The sequence below is a fragment of the Diceros bicornis genome, chromosome 27, assembly GCF_020826845.1.
Source record: "Diceros bicornis minor isolate mBicDic1 chromosome 27, mDicBic1.mat.cur, whole genome shotgun sequence".
In the NCBI taxonomy this organism is placed as follows: Eukaryota; Metazoa; Chordata; class Mammalia; order Perissodactyla; family Rhinocerotidae; genus Diceros; species Diceros bicornis.
The window spans coordinates 31670685-31695505 of record NC_080766.1 but is presented as its reverse complement, the minus strand read 5'-3'; the positions used below and the strand labels follow the sequence as shown (position 1 = coordinate 31695505).

The following is a 24821-nucleotide window of genomic DNA, read 5'->3' as shown; positions in this document are numbered from 1 at the left end:
GGAAACAGCACAAGGGAATGGAAAAGTCAAACTGAGGTTTTTTTCTTTAATTATATCTATCACCCAGAGTGAAAAGAAACAGGACTCCTGTGGCTGACGCTGAACATGCCTGTCAATGAGCGATAAGCAGCTCAGGGCAATTTTACACAGCCAAGCAAAGATGAATTTCTTGGAATCTCATCAAAGACTGGCCTGTAATTTATCAGGATAGTTTATTCATAAAATTACGTGAGATACTCATTAAAAGTATAGATTTGCAGAATCTCATGGTGGTAGCGGGAGAGGAGAGCTCTGGAAATCTGAATTTCAAACGAGTTCTTTAGGGAATTCTTATCCCCACGTACGTTTGGAAACCTCAACTCCGGTCCCATAGTTCAGACTGAGTAACTGAAATACCACTGCCACCTGGTGGCTTCAGTTCCAAATTACAGGTTCGAATAACACTGCACGATAGAATCAGTTCAATGTTGCAAGTTACCACCCAAACACATTTAATTCTTAGATATCTCTGTCCTCTCCTACTCACAGACATATTTTTGAGGTTTCTAGATTATCTGATGTAGAGTTTATATAATTTATAACCCTTGAGGACACAGCCTCTTATCATTTCAATTCTTTTCTTAAAAACTAAATTTGAAAATAGACCTTATCTTTTGATTCTTTCCAACTGTAAACTCTCATAATATGTAATCAGTTTGTAGAATAAAATAAATCATATCTACTTACGTAAAATAATCTGTAGAAAGCTCTTCTGTCAGAAAACCTGAGAGAGGCAGAATTGTAATAAAGAGAGAGATGTCTGAATGGAATAATTAGTTTTGCCTGCTGGGCTCTATGCTCGTCCATGGAGGGGGGAATAAATCAAAGGAGATGATATCCGGAATTTTTTCTTTTTCTGCTTTACAGAGAATCCAGACTCTTATTCATCTATCAAAAAAGATTATTTCCTAAACATTTGAATTGGAATAGATTTAGCTTTGCTGAGCTCAAATTCTTTCTGGTTTACCTTCATCATGAGAAATGGCCATACAGGGCGAGATGGGAGCAGAAGTAAGTGCTGCATTCTTAAATATAACTGGTATTTCACAATGGATCGTGGCATCCAGGCTTGTTTTACTAGGAGAACCAAACATGGTATAACATGACTTTGAAATCGGACATCATTCCACTGAGCCCCAGTGTGGCAACTCCACAAGACAGCTTGGCAGTGTTCAAGATGGTTTACAACCGACGATTGTATGTTCTCTGTGAAAAAAAATACATGGTAACAAGGAGGATGCTCATAAATGAAATACATGAAAATTACTAGTAGGTTATCCACAGCCATTCTATGACTTGGTATCCTTGCAGCCTCAGTAGAAAGACTTGTTCTGATGGATTTGTGTTGCAATGCTTTAAAAATTAAAAAACAATTTGTTGAGGTGAAATTCACATAACATAAAATGAACCATTTTAAAGCAAACAATTCAGTGGTATTTAGTACATTCAGAATGTTTTACAACCACCACGTCTAGTTCCAAATAATTTTCTTCACCCCAAAACAAACTCTGTACCCATTAAGCAGTTGGTATACCAATGTTTTTGAATGACGTAGGGAGAGAATTTCAAGAAGCTTTAGAAGCGTTTACATTGTTGCTAAAGCTTTTTGCATCCATCTATGTCAGTAGGGAGGAGTTTATAATCAGAGGCTTTAAAGAGTTTCACATGATGCAATCAGAACAGTAGTTAAACTATGGGTTTACTGGTGAAAAGAATTCTATTGTATGTCAAAGATGGTCACTGGCTTTGAAGATATGGCACATTCCTTTGCAAACAGAAAAGCCAACAAAAATGTGGGCAATTAGTCTGTGGGTTCCTTTATATGCATTTTATTAGCCAATGATAGAATTATTTATGCAAATTAATGGGAAGATATCTAGACAAGCATGTTGTGCCCACCAGCTTGAGATATAAAAAGGCCTGTGCAGGAGAACTCCGTTCACACTTGGGTAACTTGCTCTTCCCAATCTATCCAAATCCTTCTCAACTCCTGCCACCATGACTCATTTCTTCAGCTGTGGAAGCTACTTCCCAGGTTATCCTTGCTATGGAACCAACTTCTACAGGACCTTCAGAGCCACCTCCCTGAACGTTGTCGTACCCCTGGGCTCTCGCATGAACTATGGTCGTGGATGCAATGGCTACAGCTCCCTTGACTACAGCTTTGGTGGTAGCAACATCAGCAACCTGGACTGTGGCTGTGGTGGCAGCTTTTCCAGGCCATGGGGCTCTGGCTCTGACTTTGGCTACTGCACCTACTGATGGACCAATGGCTCCAGGTGACTACAGGACTCTCAATCAATTCTCTGTGCATAGAACAACCTGAAGAGCAATGACTGCCTTCCTGCCTCCGGATGTGCTTGGGAAGTACATCTCCCATCTTCTTGCTGATGTCTTACTGAGGTCCTGGTCTTTGATGATGCTGAACAAATTACCCAGGCATCAAACTATTATCTAATATGATACTCATGTACAGCCAAAGAATTTCTCCAGTCTCATTTCCTCCCTCTCCTTAATATGCATCCCTTTCTCCTGCAATGAGACCTATGTAGTTATTTGCTTCCTTCTGCCCTCTTCTTCATCTAGTGAACTCGCATGGATCCTTCAAAAGGCCTTCCTCTGCCTCAGGGATCTTCCCTTGCTCCAGTTAAAATGCCCCATCTCTGTTTACTTTAATATTTATACTGCACTGTCGAAGCCCACCTACCAAGACCACCAATAGTAAAACCAAGTTGGGTTTATTAACTTGTTGCAACAATTGAGATCATGCATCATAAGAAACTGCAAATGTCTCAATAAGAGGGTGTTAGGAGGGGCTCCTTCTAGGATTTGGAGTTAAATTAGCTGATTTTGGAAAGTATTAAAGGAGGTAGGGGTCTCTTCTGGATTGAGTACTATCTGTAACAAATTTCTATAAACTTGGTGGCTTAAAACAACATAAATTTATTCTTACAGTTTTGGAGGTCAGAAGTTCAAAATGGGTTTTAGTGAGCTCAAATCAAAGTGTGGGTAGGACTGCATTCATTGTGGAGGCTGTAGGGGAGAATCCGTTTCCTTGTCTTTTCCAGCTTCTAGAGGCTGGAAATTTCTTGTTTTGGGCCCCTCTTCCTCCATCTTTGAAGACAGTAGAACAGCACCTTCAAACCTCTCTCTGTGATTCTGACTCTGACCTTCCTGCCTTCCTCTTTTACTTATAAGGATTTTTTTGATTACACTGGGCCCACCCAGATAATCCAGGATAATCTCTCTACCTCAAGGCCAGTGGATTAGCAACCTTAATTCCCCCTTGCCATGTAATAGAACATATTCACATGTTCCAGGTCAGAATGGCGACATCTTTGAGGAACCATCATTCTGCCTTCCACAGATTCTATCAGAAAGCGGGCTTAATTCTATGATTGGTGTTTTAACAAGGCTAAAGGTGTTATTGTTAAAGAGGCAGCAGTTACTGAAGACGTTTAGTCATTTTTGTGGTTTGAATAGTGTTCTTGTTTTCATCCCTTCTTAGACATGATTACAGAGTGGTCTTGTTTTTGCCTCACTCCGTCATTGTCACAGACTGACCTCATCTGATTTAGATGGTGTATGGGAAGTAAGGAATTCTCTGGCTTACCATTAGTCTTGTCAGGGCTGCTGTTTATCTTTCTCTCCATCGTTAATTGACAGGTCAGATTCCCTCACTATAGAAAGCATATTGTAAGTTCCTCGAGGACAAGCACCATATTTTATTCAACGTTATATCTATAACCAGTGCTGTATCCCAGATACTTGATAAACATTTGTTGAATTAATGTAATTATTTAAAACCTTAGAGAAAAAGCCTCATCCCTTGCTACTTAAATTATGGTCAGCATACAAGAAACATTGCCATCACCTGGGAGCTTGTTCAAAATGCAGACTTTTGGGCTCTTCCTCTACTAAAATAGACTCTGCACCAAGATTCTTCTGTGATTTGTGTTCACATGAAGTTTGAGCACTCACTGCTTCAGTCCTGTTGATTCTTATCCCAAAGAAAGTAGAGAGGAAGCTACATCTCACTGTTGGTTTTTAAAGTGTTGATGAAATGGTATTAACACTTTCAGCAAAAAAGGAAAGTTTAAAAAAATTATCTTTCATATACTTTTGTTCTCTTTATTGCTATTTACAGAAAAATAGTTCATGTTTTTTCATTTTCATTGAGGATAGAAGAAAAGCACTTAAAATTGTAGCGGGAGAGCTTTCTGTTAGATAAATGGAAGTATTTCTTGATTCTAGGGGCTGCCATGCAGAGACCTCTTAGGGTATTCTATAAACTCCTGAATGTGTTGAGTATAGTTGTCTCCGAAAAACCCCGTTATTTCTCAGACACCAATATCTCTTCATGACTTGCCTCTGAGGCTTCTGATATGATCTTTGACAATGGTATTTGCGCTGCAATGTCCTATTTTTTTTCTTCCCTTTCTAATCATCCTCCCCTTTTAGCAATCAGATTTACAAATATGCCTCATTATTTCCATTTTGAAGCTTCTATGTCCAATGCACTCCGTTGCAACTTCAGAAATTTTAAGACTATCCTAATGAACAACCTTAAATTTTAAGATAAAGAAATCTTTGGAACACAGGTTCTAATTTTTAAATTTAAATTTATTTATTTTTATATTGAGTTTTTGGTCACCAAAGACTGAAGGAATGATGCTTTCAGTAGATTGAACTTGCCATCATTTGTTGTTTTGGCAGTACTATGAAACACTACTTTCAAGGTCATCAGAAGGTTTTCAAGGTCATCAGAAGGACATGACCTCAGGCCTTCCAAAGGGCAACCAACAAGTAAATAAGTTGAAGCATCATGCCTCCACTCGTTAGTGAGTCTGTCTTAGCACTGAAGTAGGACAATAACCATAATGTCTTAGCCTTTACCCTTTCGACTAACTTAGCTTGCAGGTTGGTGTTGTACTGTACATTTATACACATTTCCAGTTTCAAGCTCTAGCACTCCCTTTGTGTCACAGAAGAAGATTTTAGCTCTTCTACCTTGTATCACCAAGAATAGAAGGTAGATGCTAAAAATGACCTTCATATCCCACCGGTGACTAAAAGCTTACATCAAAATCGTACCTTCTTTGGAATTACTGTTTCATGTTGATTGTGAAATACACGTGAGGTGTTCCTGACAAGAGTCAGTGAGCCTATTATGCACTGAGACACTGTTGTGATATCACAGTATTTCTTAAAAACCCGCATGGGTTCTACATCGAATAGCAAGTTTCATTAATTAGGTGCTTGCTCTGATAATTGACCAAGTAGCCTCACAAATCGGCTTAGCCCTGCAAGTGCTGAGAAAGCAAGGTATCGAAATTGTGTCTTAAGTTAGCCCCAAGACTTGGTCAGCAAGTTCTGGCCCTGTCATGTGACACTTTTTTGGGTATATTGCCTGGCAATCAGATTTGACTGCATATGGTCTTGACCTTAGACCAGCATTTTTTGACCTTGGCTCTATCGACATTTTGAGCTGGATAGTTTTTTGTTGTGGGGGCCTGTGCTGTGTATTGTAGAATGGCAGTATCCCTGGCCTCTACCCGTGGGATGCTAAGCAGCATCCCCCCAGTCAGGACAAACAGAAATGTCTCCAGACATTACCTAAATTGCCCATGATGATAAGTCATATCAACTCTAGTTATTATGCCCGGCTAGGAAGGTGTCTCTTTTTTCTCCTTCACCATTTTGCACTTCATCCCATTTTAAGTTGTGTGTTTTGTTAAAGAGGACGCCTTACCACAGAACATGACAAATTTCTCAACGTGTGACCCAAGCACCAGTTTTACTGGCGTCACCTGAGCTGCTTATTTAAAATGCAGGTTCCTTGGCCCCACCCCAGACCCAGTGTATCAGAATCTAAGGAGTGGAGCTCAGAAATACGCATTTTAAACAAGTATCCTGGGAGCTTCTTCCACAGACTAAACTTCTGAAACTATTGCTGTGGACCCTCTTGTAGAGGCTTCTACATTTCTCTTCTGTGATTCTGTCACTGCATTTTGCTTTTTAAAGCCATGGCGGCTGGGAGCTCATTAGTTTGTCTTAGCAGGAGTGTGTAATATGGTGAGCGAAAGAGCCCTGTGTAGCCTCACACTTAATTGACTAAATTCCGTGAGAGAGGGTTGAACTGTAATCTTGGCCCATCAGTGATTTTGTTCGAGTCATACAATAGCCAAAGTGGTGAGTCCCAGGAAGTCAGCGTACCTCATTTTACAGTTGAATGCCTTGGGGCCCAGAAAACTGATTTGCTTAAATTTTCACAGCAAGTGAGTGGCCAAATTAGGTTTAGAACATTCATTCTTCATTCATTCACTCATTCATTCAATTGGTACTTATTAAAAATAAATTACAGTTATACCCAATGGTGAGTTAGGCCCTGAGGAATCAAGGCTGATTAAAGATATCATTTTTGCTCTCCTAGAAATATGCAAGTTAGTGAGGCAGATATCAACCACATGAATAAAGGCCAAAAGACAACTGTGAAAAGTACTACAAATAGGAGAGAGATGGTGGCCTGCTATGATGCTATGAGTGAACTTTAGGTAATTGGGGGGGGGGGGCTGCAGAAAAGTCTCCCAAAGAAAGCAATTGAGCTGGTCTCTGAAGGTTGATGAGAGTTGATGAGGAGAGAGGAGGAGAGAATTCCATGCAGAACAAAGAGCAAGGGCCCAGGCAGGAGAATGAGAAGGAGCAGGATACATTTGAAGAATGAAAAGACAGTCAGTGAAGCTTAAGCAGTGAGTTGGGGGCTTTTAAGTCAGTTTAAAGATTAAAAAAAAAAATGATGCTATAAGCAATTGGAAGCTATTGAAATATATTTTAACATACGTGTGTGTTTGTGTGTGTGTGTATATTTCTGTGTGTGTGTCTATCCTAACCAGATCTGCATTCTGTAAACACTGTGGCTGTGGGAAGCAGATTATAAGGAGGGAAAATGGCACCTGGTTAGTTTCGAGGCCACTGGAGCCGTCTAGGTAGCTAAGTCGGTAGCTTGAATTGGGTGGTGTGGCAGGCTGAATAGTGAGCCCCCAAAGTTGTCCACGTGAATCCCTGCGACCTGTGAATAGGTCACCTTACAGGGTAAATGGACTTGGCAGGAGTGATTAAGTTAAAGATCTTGATGTGGGGAGGTGATCCTGGATTATCCAGGTGGGCCCAATGTCATCACAAGGGTCCTTATAAGAGGGAGGCAGGAGGGTCAGAGTCAGTAGGACATGTGACGACAGAAGCAAGAGATTGGAGTGATGCAAGGAATTGGCCACTGGACAAAGAAGGCAGGTGACCTCTAGAAGCTGAAAAAGGCCAGAAAACGGATTCTCCCCTCAGAGCCTGCAGAAGGAACCAGCCATGCTGACACCTTGATTTCAGACTTCTGACTGCTGGAATTGTACGATAATAATTTTGTGTTGTTTTAAGTCACCAAGTTTGTGGTAATTTGTAGCATTAGGAAACAATAAAACAAATGGAGGTAGTGAAGTGAAGATGGACAGAAATTAATGGATTCAAGAGACTTTTAGGGGCCGGCCTAGTGGCGCAAGCGGTTAAGTGCACACGCTACGCTGCAGTGGGCTGGGGTTCGCTGGGTCGGGTCCCAGGTGTGCACCGACGCACTGCTTGGCAAGCCATGCTGTGGCGGTGTCCCATGTAAAGTGGAGGAAGATGGGCATGGATGTTAGCCCAGGGCCAGTCTTCCTCAGCAAAAAGAGGAGGATTGGCAGATGTTAGCTCAGGGCCGATCTTCCTCACATACACACACACAAAAAAGACTTGTAGAAGGTAAAATGGACAGCCCTTGGTGACCGATTGGATTTGCAAATGTGGGGGTGCCAAGGGTGATTCCTAGGTGTCAGTTCTTAATATTCAGATGGTACTATCTCACGGCTTGGGTGTAAATCTGAATTTCATATCAAAAGCCAGATGCAATTTCTGAATATATGAGGCCCTAGACAACAATAATTAAATTTTGTATGCAAGTTAGTGAATTAACTGAAAGGAAGTCATATTTTGAGTCACAGTATCTGATTATCAGACAGTAGTAACCGAAAGGGAATAGTTAGGAGGATTTTAAATCAAGGGTCTAAGCGAGCATCTTCCTTGGGATAACTTTGCGTTCTGGAAGCAGGAAGGTTTTCTTTACATACTTCCTGTAGCAATAGTTAGATGTTGTCTCTACTGGCTGTTTTACTCTAATTGTCCAAAATACCTTATAGAGTTCCCCAATTGGAGGACCTCAGCACCGAGTTACAGGTGTGTCAGAGCTGTTGTTGCTCTCAGCGCCCAGCTGATGTGGGCAGGATCTGGTGTGCCAGAGCTCCTGGGATGACTGTCTCCTCTCAGTGAGTCCTGCCAGATTATTCCACTATATCAGAAAGATGTGCAGTGTACTTTGTGTGCTCTAATGGGAAAAAGATTGGGAGGCACTGCCCTTTGGCATTCCTTCTCATGGTGTCTCCTAAGGATGTCTTGCATCCAAATCCCTGGTGGGGATACGATCCTGACAGATAGTTGTTAACCCACGTTTGTTCGATCTACCTCCCTAACAATTTTTGAATTCACCCACTTACTAATACTGCCGCCTTAGTTAGTGCGATGGCTTTTGTGTAGCTCTATTGACTATCAATCCAATGACCATTCCTCCCCCTCTTTCTATGCTGGCAGAGCCTGCTTCACACTATACAGGCAGAAAATTCCAGATATCCACTTTTCTACCTTTCCTTGTAGTTCAACTATGAGCTGTTAGTCAACTCTGGACAATGGGACATGAAGGAAATCCATTGGAAGGCAAATATGAAATGAATTCCTTCTAGATAGACAATGAAAAGGAGCTGTGGGAGAAGTCCTGTTTTACCCCTGTTGGATGTTGATGGGTGAGAATGTGAAGGACGGACCTGCTGCAGCCATCTTGCAGCCATGTGGAGAGGACCGAGAAGATCACAGCGGAGCCAGCTCTGAACCCTGACATTCTCAAGCCCTGAAGCGACGTGGAATTGCCTATGTTCTCATGTTCCATTATTGGTGAAAAATACATTTTTTTTTGTTTAAGCAACTTTCAGCTGGGGTTTCTGTTACTTGTAGCCAAAAGCACTCCTAATGAATACAGTTTTGAAACTGCTCTTCATTCCTCCAAGGTTTCCCAATTCTAATTCATCCTCCACACTGTCAGAGTAGTAATCTTTCCAACAGGAAAAATTGATTATGCCACCCCCTAGCTTGGTGTAGGGGTGGCTCCCTTTGCTTCCACGGAATATACAGTCTCACATGCCCCCTGACTGCCTTTCCAGCTCCATCTTCCACTAATTCTTGGTTACATCCAAGGCTATGGCCCCACTGAATCATATGTGACTCCCAGAAGGCGCTGTGCTCCTTAATACTTTTGAGACTTTTCTTTAAACCACTTGTTCTTTCTGGAATATCCTTTAAATCCGCTATCGCCTTAACTGGTGTTCACCAGTAAAATACCCATTTTCAAGACCCGGCTCAAATATCTATCCCTTCCATGATGAAGCCTTCCTGGCCACTACTCCCTACTTCAGATTGAACAGTCCACTCACTCCTTCACAATTTACAGAGGGCAGTATGAACTACTAGGCTAGAATGTATAATATCATATTTTCATTTATTTATCATTTTTAATTTAATTACCATTTCTCATTCATCTTTAGATCCCCAGCACATAACAAAATTCCTGGAACATAGGTGCTCAGTAAATGTCTGTAAAAGCAAATGTTTGAAAATATGGATGGAATATAATTTCTGTATTATAGAGTAACCACTGACATATATTCTAAAACTAATTTAAAACACTTCCTTATAATTTCTCTCTCATTTCTGATGAAGTATAATATTTTGAAGGTGGAAACTATATTTGAAGCTTATAAGATAAGAACTGTTTTATGGTGCATACTGGAATTGACTCTTTTTCTAAAATCTGTACACAATACGTTTCTTGCTCCTTTGTAGAAAATCAAAGAGCAAGATATTTCTCTATCTTTACTCATGTCAGACCTGATTCAAAATCAAAGAAATACGAAAGGAGAAATCAAATCATTATTAAATAACATCTTAGGATTGTTGTTAAAGAGAAAAGGGTCATGAGCTTTATCCAAATCAATAAATATCCAGCAATGATTAGTCCAATGCTATGTCATTTCATATGCGAGAATGTAATATTTTTCTCCTTCTTAAACCTCCATGTTGCATGAACCTATTTTTTGGAGAAACCAACAAAGTAAGACATTTTAACTGCAATTGGTTTTGACTGTTGCTGTTTTCCACCTTGGGTTCCCTTCAATCACACTTCCCCTCTCCTTGGGGGGCATTGGAGAGGCCATGGACATTTTTAGGATCTGGCAAGGGGGAAGTTGAGTAGGAGACACATTTAATTTGAGTACTAGGGGATAGATTTATGTGGTTTGCAGTCACTTCTGTCTTATTAGGCTAAATCTAGCAATCCTTGTGTGGGGGTGGCTTCCAGGAATTCTCTATCACCCACTCCCTCAATTTGCCCAGAATTTGTGACATGAAGGTGCAGGACCAGATGTCATATCTCAGTGTGAATTTGTCCCATGGCATCCAGCACAGGATGATAGCGGAGGAAAAAATAGTTTGAAATGATGGAGCCAGAAGGTAGTCTATGGAAAACATATTATAGAAGTGTGTCAGGCAGTTAAGTAGTAAAAATATTCTCTTCAGAATTTTGTAATATTTGTGATTTTTGGTGGTGTTTAAAGTTTTGTGATTTAGCATGTTAATAAATATTTACTTTTGTACTTAATTTTATATTTTTATGTTGTATTCTTTTTCACAAAGAGTGTTCTCAACATTGTATAAACTTCAGGCTCTACAAAACCTAGACCCTCCGTTAATAAACCTACATCAGAATAAAGCTTTCACAGGCTCAATGTAGAATTGAGCTAGCTATTAATTTTGTTTATAAACGACTTGTTGATAAATAATGTGTTTCCCTAAAATTTTCTTGTGTTAGGATTTTCTGTAGAATTTCTAGAGAAAATTCAGGATATTTCCTGTAAATAGGACTTAAGTTTTTAAAAAGATGAAATATTTTAATTTTTATTCACCATCACTACTCAGATACAGAGCTGAGTATTGATTTTGCCTTGGAGGGCGCAGCCAGCATCTCGCCAGATTGGATAGGCAGGTGGGAGATGAACTCACTCAACAGAGAATCATCATTAAACTTTGGCATTAATTCAAATCTTTTTTCTTTTCTAGTGTACGGTACTAATTTTGGTTTAAAATTTCTTTTTTCCAAATTTTATTAGTTTTTTCTTTATGAAGCAGAGCAATGTGATGACAGTAGAAACATCACGTAAATCATTCTATGATTTTTAAGGGAAGGATCTGCTGTTGAACATATTTTGGGAATGAAGCGAATTTTAGTTCCCTGGCCTGATTTAGCTAGAAGTCACATGAAGTGTTTGAATTTTAAACGCTGACTCACCCTCTGTGGCCATACAGCTTTGTTCATGAAGAAGACTTGTGGGACACCACTGTATATTTTCAAAAATGCCTCTGCTTTAATGAACCGATTAGTGGTTAGAACCCTGGTATAGTTTTGTATTTTTCCAAGTGTCTCACCTTGCCCTTGGATTCAACCTGTGACCTCTATGTGTTCCCAGAAATTTAGATCTTATCTGCAGCTGGTAACAGGCAGGAAAGTTATCTCCGACATCTAAAGTAAAATTTTGGGGGCTAGTATATAATGCATATCTGTTCTATGGCCTTCTAAGAATGGTTTCTTATAGCTCTGTGCCTTTCTATTTCTGTGCCATGTATACTCTTTTGTAGTATTTCCTGTAAGTTTTCTAACAAGTGTCGTTCTGGGGAATTTCAGTGCAGGTAGTTGGGAACAACTTATGAGGTCTTGCATGACCCAAGATAGTTTTGATCAATCACGTTCCTCCGTTAAGTCATTTTGAGAACTAAATCTCCATTTAGAGAGGAATGACCTTCCTTCCCTATCCTGGGGTGCATGATCATTCTAAAAGTGAAATAATGTTGATTTAATATTGTCATCTGGCCCTTCACAAGATCATCACATTTGTCAGATCGTCTGATTTCATTAGCTGTAATGGAAAAAAAAATGATACATTTTAGGATAAAATTTCCCATTCATTTTTCTGTTTTTACCTTGTTATTATTTTCAACATTTACTTTAAAAAGTATATCAGACCAAAAAATCATATTTGTTTGACAATTTATTTCTAGGATCATTCCACAAACTCCATTTTTTTTTTCAATTACAAGATTATTAGTTCAGGCAGTAGTCTAGAAATGTGATATTAGATATACTTCAGGTGAGGACTATAATTAAGATTAAATTTTTAGCCATTTCTCTAAACAGGGTAGCTACATGTAGAGAAAAAAAGAGGTTTTTCTGATGAGCCCTTTCTGATGGCATTTGTCTTACTTACATACTGCCAAAAAAGAGAATTCTTTAATCAAGTGAATACTAAGAAATACCTGGATTTTTAGATGCACTCACTACATATTTATTATTTCATTTATTAATTTATTCAGCACATATTTATTGAATTCTGAGTGTTGTGGAAATTCAGAGAGTACGAGTAACAGTTAACAACCTTAGAATATTCTTAGAATAAAGCCTGCTTACAGAGAACCATATCTAGGATCTATAATACTGGACACTTTGAAGTCACTGCAATACTTTTTTTTTTGTGAAGAAGATCAGCCCTGAGCTAACATCTGCTAATCCCCCTCTTTTTGCTGAGGAAGACTGGCCCTGGGCCAACATCCGTGCTCATCTGCCTCCACTTTATATGGGACACCACCACAGCATGGCTTGACGAGCGGTGCGACGGTGTGCGCCAGGGTTGGAACCCCAGGTCGCTGCAGCAGAGCGCGCGCCCTTAGCCGCTATGCCACCCACCTGGCCCCACTGCAATACTTTTGTAACCAAGGGACACACTTTGTTTGAAGGAATCCTATCCCTGCGTTCTATCACATGAGAGCTTCTTAGACAACTGTAAAGACATCTTACGCAAGAGCAGAACAAATTAATGAGCTTTTTGTGATGCAAATTGGTGTCAAGAATGAAAATGAGGGGTGTGTGTTTCACCACACCCCATACCCAAGGTATATAAAGTAGGTTCAGGGACCAGGGACTTCATCACACTGAGGAAACGCATTCTCCTGCTACCTAAGCCCTCCACCCCTGACACCATGTGCCACCACAGCTTCTCCAGTGCCGTCTTCCCAGGATCCTACTGGGGCAGCTGGGGCTACCCCCTGGGATACAGCATTGGCTGTGGCTATGGAAGCACCTACCTCCCAGTGGGGTGTGGCTTCCCCTATGGCTACAACGGCTGTGGGGCTTTCCCCTATAGGAGATCCTGGCCATTTACTCTCTACTGATTTGCTGTAATTCCTGAGGCGTAGAATCTTCCCTCCGTTGAAGGCTGACAGGCACACCTCCAGGCCCCTCCTCTATCTACTGCTTTAGTCCCTGTTTGCTCATCACCTCCCAGTCGCTGCTTTTCAGACCTAGCACCAGAGTCCCAAGGGAAAAAAATGAAAAACCAGATGACACCGCCAGCTGCCTTCCCTGGATGATGTTTGTTGGGACATTTTCAGAAACTTGCCACCCAAACATGTATTTCTTTTGAAATTTTCACCACGCTCACGACTCTTGTGATAAAGCTGTGGATGTGTCCGTCAAACTCTAAATAAACTTGTCTCAACCAGTGTAATATTCTCACCTCTGTGGAGCTTCCTTTCTTGATGGGTACATATTTTCTGTTAGATCGAATAGTGAGGGAAGTGGATTTATTTTTCTCATGTAGGTGTTAGAAGCAGTGAGAAAGCAAATAATCCTTGATCTTGTGTTACAAGCAGGCAAGAGGTGACTGCTTGTGATCAAAAAAAAATCTTATCTTAACCTTCCCTTAACTCTATGACATTCACCTTCAATCCTTGCGCCAATGGTGCAGCATTCATTGCTGGCTGTCCCTCCTCATCTCACCACTCCTGCCCCTCCTCAAGAAAACTCGACATTGAGGGACTTTTTTTTTTTTTTTTAAATTTTTTGTTTATTGCAGTAACATTGGTTTATAACATTGTACAAATTTCAGGTGCACATCATTATACTTCTATTTCTGCATAGATTACATCATGTTCACCACCAAAATACTGTTTACAACCCATCACCACACACATGTGCCGAATTATCCCTTTTGCCCTCCTCCCTCCCCCCTTGTCCTCTGGTAACCACCAAATCCAATCTCTGTCTCTATGTGTTTGTTTATTGTTGTTATTATCTACTACTTAAAGTAGGGAATCATACGGACTTTCACCTTCTCCCTCTGACTTATTTCACTTTGCATAATACCCTCAATGTCCATCCATGTTGTCACAAATGGCTGGATTTCATCGTTTCTTATGGCTGAGTAGTATTCCATTGTGTATATATACCACATCTTCTTTATCCATTCGTCCCTTGATGGGCACTTAGGTTGCTTCCAAGTCTTGGCTATTGTGAATAACGCTGCAATGAACACAGGGCTGCATGTATCTTTACGCATTGGTGTTTTCAAGTTCTTTGGATAAATACCCAGCAGTGGTATAGATGGATCATATGGTAGTTCTATCCTTGATTTTTTGAGGAATCTCCGTACTGTTTTCCATAGTGGCTGCACCAGTTTGCACTCCCACCAGCAGTGTATGAGAGTTCCCTTCTCTCCACATCCTCTCCAACACATGTTGTTTCCTGTCTTGTTAATTATAGCCATTCTGACGGGCGTGAGGTGATATCTCATTGTAGTTTTGATTTGCATTTCCCTGATAGTTAATGATTTTGAACATCTTTTCATGTGCCTGTTGGCCATCTGTATATCTTCTTTGGAGAAATGTCTGTTCAGGTCTTTTGCCCATTTTTTAATTGGGTTGGTAGTTTTTTTTGTTGTTGAGATGCATGTGTTCTTTATATATTTTGGAGATTAAGCCCTTATCAGATGTATGGTTTGCAAATATCTTCTCCCAATTGTTAGGTTGTCTTTTCGTTTTGTTGATGGTTTCCTTTGCTGTGCAGAAGCTTTTTAGTTTGATGTAGTCCCATTTGTTTATTTTTTCTATTGTTTCTCTTGCCCGGTCAAACATGGTGTTTGAAAAGATGTTGCTAAGACCGATGTCGAAGAGCGTACTGCCTATGTTTTCTTCTAGAAGTTTCACAGTTTCAGGTCTTACATTCAAGTCTTTAATCCATTTGGAGTTAATTTTGTGTATGGTGTAAGGTAAGGGTCTACTTTCATTTTTTTGCACGTGGCTATCCAGTTTTCCCAGCACTATTTGTTGAAGAGACTTTCTTTTCTCCATTGTATGCTCTTGGCTCCTTTGTCAAAATTAGCTGTCCATAGATGTGTGGGTTTATTTCTGGGCTTTCGATTCTATTCCATTGGTCTGTGTGTCTGTTTTTGTGCCAGTACCATGCTGTTTTGGTTACTATAGCTTCATAGTATATTTTGAAACCAGGGAGTGTGATACCTCCAGCTTTGTTCTTTTTTCTCAGGATTCCTTTACCTATTCTGGGTCTTTTGTTGTTCCATATAAATTTTAGGATTCTTTGTTCTATTTCTGTGAAAAATGTTGTTGGAACTTTGATAGGGATTGCATTGAATCTATAGATTGCTTTAGGAAGTATGGACATCTTAACTATATTAATTCTTCCAATCCAAGAGCATGGAATATCTTTCCATTTCTTTGTGTCTTCTTCAATTTCTTTCAGAAATGTTTTATAGTTTACTGTGTACAGGTCTTTCACCTCTTTGGTTAAGTTTATTCCTAGGTATTTTACTCTTTTTGTTGCAATTGTAAATGGGATTGTATTCTTAACTCCTCTTTCTGCTACTTCGTTGTTAGTGTATAGAAATGCAACTGATTTTTGTATGTTGACTTTGTATGCTGCAACTTTACCATTTTCATTTATTACTTCTAAAAGTTTTCTGGTGGATTCTTTAGGGTTTTCTGTACATAAAATCATGTCATCTGCAAATAGTGACAGTTTCACTTCCTCCTTTCCAATTTGGATCCCTTGTATTTCTTTCTCTTGCCTGATTGCTCTGGCTAGGACTTCCAGTACTATGTTAAATAGGAGTGGTGACAGTTGGCATCCTTGTCTGGTTCCTGTTCTTAGAGGGATAGCTTTCAGTTTTTCACCATTGAGGATGATATTAGCTGTGGGTTTGTCATATATGGTCTTTATTATGTTGAGGTACTTTCCTTCTATACCCATTTTATTCAGAGTTTTTATCATAAATGGATGTTGTATCTTGTCAAATGCTTTCTCTGCATCTATTGAGATGATCATGTGATTTTTATTCTTCATTTTATTAATGTGGTGTATTACATTGATTGATTTGTGAATGTTAAACCATCCCTGCATACCAGGAATAAATCCCACTTGATCATGGTGTATAATCTTTTTAACATATTTTTGTATGAGATTTGCTAGTATTTTGTTAAGTATTTTTGCATCGATGTTCATCAGTGATATTGGCCTGTAATTTTCTTTTTTTTGTGTTGTCCTTGTCTGGTTTTGGTATCAGGGTAATGTCGGCTTCGTAGAATGAGTTAGGGAGCTTCTGCCCCTCCTCAATTTTTTGGAAGAGTTTGAGAAGGATAGGTATTAAGTCTTCTTTGAATGTTTGGTAGAATTTACCAGGGAAGCCGTCTGGTCCTGGACTTTTATTTTTTGGGAGGTTTTTGATTACTGTTTCGATCTCCTTACTGGTGATTGGTCTATTCAAATTCTCTACTTCTTCTTGATCCAGTGTTGGAAGGTTGTATGATTCTAAGAATTTATCCATTTCTTCCAGATTGCCGAATTTGTTGGCATATAGCTTTTCATAGTATTCTCTTATAATCTTTTGTACTTCTGAGGTGTCTGTTGTAACTTCTCCTCTTTCATTTCCGATTTTACTTATTTGTGCCTTCTCTCTTTTTTTCTTGGTGAGTCTAGCTAAAGGTTTCTCAATTTTGTTGATCTTTTCAAAGAACCACCTCTTGGTTTTATTAATTTTTTCTATTTTTTTTAATCTCTATTTCATTTAGTTCTGCTCCGATTTTTATTATTTCCCTTCTTCTATTGATTTTGGGCTTTGTTTGTTCTTCTTTTTCAATTTCCTTTAGGTGCATTGTTAGATTGTTTATTTGAGATTTTTCTTGTTTGTTGAGATAGGCCTGTATTGCTATAAACTTCCCTCTTAGAACCGCTTTTGCTGTATCCCATAAATTCTGGCATGTCTTATTTTCATTTTCATTTGTCTCCAGGTATTTTTTGATTTCTTCTTTGATTTCTTCATTAACCCAGTCGTTGTTCAGTAGCATTTTGTTTAATCTCCACGTATTTGTGGCTTTTCTGATTTTCTTCCTATAGTTGATTTCTAGTTTCATACCGTTGTGGTCAGAAAAGATGGTTGGTATTATTTCAATCTTCTTAAATTTATGGAAACTTGTTCTGTGGCCTAATATGTGATCAATCCTGGAGAATGTTCCACGTGCATTTGAAAAGAACGTGTATTCTTCAGTTTTTGGATGGAATGCTCGGTATATATCCACTAGGTCCATCTGTTCTAGTGTGTCATTTAAGGCCAATGTTTCCTTATTGATCTTCTGTTTGGATGATCTATCCGTTGGTGTAAGTGGAGTGTTAAAGTCCCCTACTATTATTGTGTTGCTGTTTATTTCTGTTTTTATGTCTGTTAATAATTGCTTTATATATTTAGGTGCACCTACATTGGGTGCATAGATATTTACTAGTGTTATATCTTCTTGTTGGATTGTTCCCTTGATCATTATGTAATGCCCTTCTTTGTCTCTTTTTACAGTTTTTGTTTTAAAGTCTATTTTGTCAGATATGAGTACTGCTACCCCAGCTTTCTTTTCATTGTCATTCGCGTGGAGTATCTTTTTCCATCCCTTCACTTTCGGTTTGTGAGTGTCTTTAGGTCTGAAGTGTGTCTCTTGTATGCAGCATATATATGGGTCTTGTTTTTTAAACCAATCAGCCACCCTATGCCTTTTAATTGGAGTATTTAGTCCATTGACCTTTAAAGTAGCTATTGATAAGTATGTACTTACTGCCATTTTTTAACTTTTTTTCCTCAGTGTTTTAGTAGTCCTTCTCTGTTCCTTTCTTCTCCTATACAAAATTGATGGTCTCTTTAGTTTGACTTCTGTCTGAAAGCTCTACTCTTTAACTCCCCTCCTCCCTCCTTTTATGTTTTTGATATCATATCTAACCTCTTTTTTGTGCATTTGTATCCATTACGTTCTTATCATGGAAATAGATAATTTTTCCTATTTGTGGTCTTCTCTTTTCCCCCTAAATCAGTTCCTTTAACATTTCTTGTAGCACTGGTTTCTTGGTGACAAACTCCTTTAAGTTTTGCTTGTCTGGGAAATTTTTGATCTCTCCTTCCATTTTGAATGATAACCTTGCCAGGTAGAGTATTCTTGGCTGTAAGTTTTTTCCTTTTAGCACTTTAAATATACCGTGCCACTCTCTTCTAGCCTGTAAGGTTTCTGCTGAGAAGTCAGCTGATAGCCTTATGGGGTTTCCTTTGTATGTAACTTGACTTTCTCTTGTGGCTTTTAGGATTCTCTCTTTATCTTTAATTCTGGACATTTTGATTATGATGTGTCTTGGTGTGGCCCTCTTTGAGTTTATCTTGTTTGGGGCTCTCTGTGCTTCCTGTACCTGGATGTCTGTTTCCTTCATTAGGTTAGGGAAGTTTTCCTCTATTATTTCTTGAAATAGATTCTCTGCCCCTTTGTCTCACACTTCTCCTTCTGGGACACCTATAACACCAATGTTAGTGTGCTTGATGTTGTCCCAGAGGTCCCTTAGACTGTCCTCACTCTTTTTAATTCTTTTCTCTTTTACCTGTTCAGCTTGGGTAATTTCTTCTAGTCTTTTGTCCAGCTCACAGATCTGTTCTTCTGTATCCTCTACTCTACTTTTGAGTCCCACTAGTGAATTTTTCATTTCCAGTATTGTATTCTTCATTTCTGATTGGTTCTTTTTTATATTTTCCATTTCTTTGTTGACATTCTCACTGAGATCATCTATTCTTCTCCCCAGATCAGTGAGCATCCTTAACACTCTTAGTTTGAACTCTCTGTTGGGTAGGTTGCTCATTTCTGTTTCACTTAGCTCCTTCTCTGGGGTTTTGTCCTGTTTCCTTACTTGGAATATATTCTTTTGCCTCATCCTTTTGCTTCTTTCCCTGTGCTTGTGTTTGCCTCTTTCCCTGTGCTCGTGTCTATGTATTAGGTAGGTCAGCTACGTCTCCTGCTCTTGGATCAGTGACCTTATGTAAGTGATGCCTTAGGCAGCCTGCCGTGTGCTTCCCTCAGTTCTCAATGTTCCAGGGTCACCCCTATGTGGGCTACATGTGTCCTTCTGTTGTGGCCTGTTTGCTCTCCCTGTAGACGCCCAGGGAGGCTGACTTATGCTCCTGGCCAGCTGTTGTAATGCTCAGCTGCTTGTAGTTGTTGTAGGCCCTTCAGTCTCTTTATCAGGTGTGGGGTGCCCCAGCACAGTTGGCTTCAAGATCTAATACCACATTTGTGTTGCAGTATTTCTTTTAAGTGAGTAGGCCCCCAGTGTGGCAGGTTGTTAGGCTCAGGGCCTTACAAATGCTATAAGCCTCCAGCCTTTAGGTCTCTTGTCAGCTCTCTGAGGATTGCAGCTGGGTGGGGCTGGCCTCAGGCTCTGGAGCACCCAATTGTTTCAAGCTTTGAAAGGTGGAGCAAACCCCCTATGTGGGTTTTTGAGAAGCACAAGTCTTCTGCAGCTGACAAGCCCTGCCTCCCACAGGTCCACACACACAGTCAACACAGTCCTACCGCATGTGCGCGCCCCTACCTCCCGAATCGGACCTAGTATCTCCACGGCGGGAGCCCCACACACTCCACCACCGCCCCACACTCTCCACCGGCTCCTTGTGCCCGCCCTGCCCCACTGAAGCCGGCTCGGTTGCCAGGCTGCAGAGAATTCAGTCACCAATCTGTGCAGGCCCACAAGTTGCCTGAGGGCTTGTTGTTGGGTGGGGCCAGTTTCTAGGGTGGGCTGCCCGCCCTGGCTGAGCTGGACCAAATTGGTGCCCTATTAGGTGTGGGGCAGACCCTGGGCCAGCAGGCCCCAGGGAGAACTCCAATGGCATCTGCGTCAGCACGCCCACATCAGGCCACAACAATGGCCGCCGCCAATGTCCCAGTCCCCGGAGAGGTCTCACCTCTCACTGAGATGCACTCAGGGCCTATTAGGTGAGTCTCTTTTCACCAAAGCACCGTGCACCTTTCTTTCTGGTGATTTTAGGATGCTTTCTGAAATGGGTGAGTTTGTGCGTGGGCCCCTTAAGAGCCGGTTTTAATTTCTTTGTGAACCAGCTTTTCTGGTGGTGCTCCCCAATGTTTTAGTAGCAGGCAAAGTCAAATATTAGGATACTTGTCTCGATTGTGCTGGGTCCACAAAATGTCCACAGCAGGGGCCCTCCCCGGCTCAGGGCCCGGCTCCTCCAGGGAGGCTGGGGACCTGTGGGCTGCTCCCAGGCGGCCATGAGGCGCTGCGGCTTGTGAAGGCGGCATTTTTCCTTTCCAGAAGGGAGTTTTTGCCTCTTCTACCTCAATTAGCATTGTCCGTTGTTGCAGGAGTTCCTCTTATCCAGTTTTCAGTTCTGTCTCAGGGGTAATTTTTCCACGAGTAGTTGTAAATTGGCTGTGTCTGCGGGAGGAGGTGAGTTCAGAGTCTGCCTATGCCGCCATCTTGACTTCTCTCTCTGAGGGACTTTTTCAGTTATTTTCATGTTAAAGCAAATGAAACCCATTGTGTTCCCTCTCCCAGGGACTAATGATTGTAGAATAAAATACCATGTTCTCTGTTTAAGGATTCTGGGGGATCAAGTAATAGAATAGCTATAGACATACTTTAGGAGTCTGAGAGTCTTTTAGGGGAAGGGATAAATCTCCTATATCAAACCACCCAAGGTGTCTACTTTAGAGTTTAGAAACACTAGGTTAGAAACAACAATGGAAAACTTCTTAATCTTTGTAGAATCAGTACCAGGTAGTGAGATTTACTCTTAAAAGATATGAGCACCTTTACATAGACCTGAGAATAAAAGTAACTATAATGAAACTGTGTTTCCGAAGATACATCAGCCTTTCTCTGTGCTCCTTTAGAGAAGCAATATTCCTTTTATAAGCCAAGTTGAAAATGTCTCAATACTCCTGTTGAAAACATTTTATGTATAGTACAAGTATTCTTGGTGACAGCAGGATTTGGCCTAACCCTGCTGTTTTATTGAATATCTGCACGTGGCTATATTGCATATGATTCACTTTGTATCTGAAAATGTAAAGGCTATTTGGAGAGATTATTTTAGAAGAAAGTATTTTCTTCACCATATTTCATCCAATAGATATCTTTTAAAAAAATTCCAAAAAACATCTTGTTCAAAGATTTACTTAGTAGATGGTTTTCCCGTAGACTATTGCTATAGCCAATAAAATCTCCCATTTGAAAGTTTCTAGCAGCTGCATGTTAACTCATGCTGAGAAGTGTAATGTAATCAAACATGCAGGTTAGAATAGAATGGGAAAATAAAAGAGGCGTTTTTCTGGAATTAGAGGGAAAGACTGAAATTAGAAGGTGTCTACCTGACTGTTCTGGAATGATGACTGAATTATGTAAAATTTGTGCTTGAAGAGACCTCAGAGAGCATCTAATCCAGTGTTTCTGAAATTGTGGCATGCAGGAGAATTACCTGGGCAGCTGCCTTAACGTGTAAATTCTTATGCCTCACCCCCAGAAATTCTGACTTAGTACATCTGAGGTGTGGTCCCGAAATCTAAGTTTTTTTCCAGCTCAACTGAAGTATAATTGACAAATAAACATTGTACATATTTAAAATGTAAACAGGATGTTTTGATATGTGTATACATTGTGAGATGATGACCACAATAAAGCTAATTAGCATATTCATCACCTCATATATTTATCATTTTTTTTTCAGGATATGAAAAGGTGCTCAACATCACTAATCATCAAGGAAATACAAATCAAAACCACAATGAGATATCATCTCACACTTGTTAGAGTGGCTATTATCAAAAAGACAAGAGATAACAAGTGTTGGTGAGGATGTGGAGAAAAGGGAACCCTTATACACTGTTGAGGGAATGCGAATTGGTGCAGCTACTGTGGAAAACAATACAGAGGTTTCTGAAAAAATTAAAAATAGATCGACCATATGATTTAGCAATTCCTCTTTTAGGTATATAGCCAAAGGAAAGGAAATCACTTTCTTGAAGAGCTATCTGCACTCCTATGTTCATTGCAGCATTATTCACAATGGCTAAGATATAGAAACAATCTAAGTGCCTATGGACAGATGAATGGATAAAGAAAATGTGGCGTATATACAATGGAATATTATTCAGCCTTAAAAAAGAAGGAAATCTTGTCATTTACAACCACATGGATGAACCAGAACTCTAAAGTTTTTAGAAGCACCTCAGGGATTCTAGCTCAAGTGTTCTGAGGCCCACACTTTAAGAAGCACTATTTCAGGCCATTATATCCACATATACACACATGCAAATTAAATAATTAATTAATTGAATTTTGCTTAGGAAACTGAGTCCTGATAAAAGAAAATTGTTTATATCTCAATGAGATAAGGGCAGAGGAAGAAATATCCTTTACATCCCTAAAGATGTACAAGATGTGCATTGAAGCACAATGTCTGTGCTTGGCACCTGTCAACCACGGTACTAGTGTTGAAGGTTCTGACGCCATGCTCTGCTTAAAGGAAACAGTGTATTATTGGATGATTTTATAAACTCATATTTTCCTATGTAGTATAAAAATGCTCTACATTATTTGATGTCATTCAATGATTTTTACCTGGAATTCACTGCTATCACCTATGGTTTTTTAAAAATGCATGTACTCAGATCCTACCCTTTGGAATTCTGATAGGAAGATCTTCTATGGGGTCTAGGAATTTGTATTTTAAAAAAAAAGTCTCCATAAGGAATTTGCCTTTGTGCCACCAAGTTGGAACAACTACAGAGTCCTTTATTCATGGCTTTTCATTTCCCATCCTTTTCAGCTTCCTCCATTTTTTTTGAACCTAGGAGCTGATTCATACATATTTATACAAGATTCATATAGACGAAAACAGGAGAAATAACATTATATGGATAAAGTAAAAAGAGAGAGTAGGAAGAACATTCGATGCCAAATTCAGGCTCAGCTGTGGTCTGCAGGGTGTTAAGTTATTTGTTTCTAATTGTAGATCAGTTTTGGTTTCGAGCTGAGTCAAGTTTAGCGCTCTACGCATAGTAGAAACTCAATAAATATGACTGGATTATCTGACAAATTTCCTCAATAAACATGAAAAAGATGTTAAACATCCATTTGCTAACATCTTGCAACTATTCTTGAATCCATAGCCATTTGTAGATCGGATGCTAGATGTCTGTGCATTTTATGACTCTGATTCATCTCAGAAGATCAGACATGAAGAAAAGTATTGTTTTTCCTTCCTACCTTCTTGTTAATTGTTTATTTCTCCTAATTACCTGAAAAACTAAGCTATGTGTATTTATGATTTCCCTCCTCAGTAGAGCCTATAGAACCGAATAAGGGGATTTGAATAATAAAGGTATTTTATCTACAGAAGAACCTTAGAAAGACAGAAAGAAAGAGAGAGAGACAAATATTTTCCTCCTACGTTTTAGGATGGTTCAGAGTAATTCTTCCTTGAAGAAAGTCATGGCTAGAGAATATTCTAACGTACCTTCTTGAATTATGAGCCTGTGACTAAGTGTTGCACTGATAAGAATCACATTGCATAATCCTCACTTGAATCCAGACTGCAGTGTTATTTCTCCCCTTACTATTTTCTCAATGACTTGTTTCCATAACCAACTTAGCTCCATAAATGAGAGATTTCAGATGTTACAAGTCTCTTTAAAAATTTATTTTTTAATATTTTCACATTCTATGTATCAAAAATCTGCTCTCATGTCTTTCACTAACATTTACCACCTGGTTGCAGGCTTTCTGTCTGCTCTCATGAGCCCTCTACTCTAATCATTTGTCATCCCAATTTCTTGATTACTCAGAAGTAATGATTCATCAGTCTTAGCTGAATATATGAATGCTAATTTATATTGACCTATTTGGTTCATAGGAGAGGTTTAAAACCCCGAAGAATTTTCCAAGGCTAACTTTGATAGAAAATATGTTATGTGATACCCTGTTAAACATTTCCCAGGTATTCTCTAAAGGCTATATGAAGGCATCTGGCATATGCCCTCCGTCAGGTTGGTAGAGAAATGTTCTCCAAATGACACTCCTTATGTCACCAGGTATTTGATGACACTATCCAATAAGAGTGTTGGCCATGAAATTGTGACAATCATGAATATGAAGATGGCAGAGCCACAGCGAGTGTAATATAGTAGGAGATCCTATATCACACTTATACCGTTCTTGCATATAAAAAATGACCAAACAATGTTTTCTCCCTCCCTTAATTCCTTTGCCTGCATTTTCTTCTCTTTTGCTTCTATATCTTTGTCCTCAAGTTTTTTACTTGTTAGAGGACCACAGGATTCTCTTCTATTCCCATAGATTTTGTTAAGGTAGGATCAACTCCTAAGTAGATTTTTGTGTAGTTTCTCAGCGAGAAGAGAGATCGAGAAGCACCTTTTCAGCACAG

General features: G+C 39.6%; 1 protein-coding gene across 1 annotated transcript; it reads left to right on the top strand.

The window, feature by feature from the left end:
* Positions 1-1964: 1964 nt before the first annotated feature.
* On the top strand, positions 1965-2749 carry LOC131392813 (keratin-associated protein 7-1). Its single transcript, XM_058522991.1, has one exon. The coding sequence runs from the start codon at positions 2038-2040 to the stop codon at positions 2299-2301; it is 264 nt and encodes an 87-aa protein (XP_058378974.1). The 5' UTR covers positions 1965-2037; the 3' UTR covers positions 2302-2749.
* Positions 2750-24821: the final 22072 nt, after the last annotated feature.

Bases quoted from the DNA above. Each gene is read 5' to 3' on its own strand.
- LOC131392813 (XM_058522991.1), top strand. From the start codon at position 2,038: ATGACTCATTTCTTCAGCTGTGGAAGCTACTTCCCAGGTTATCCTTGC.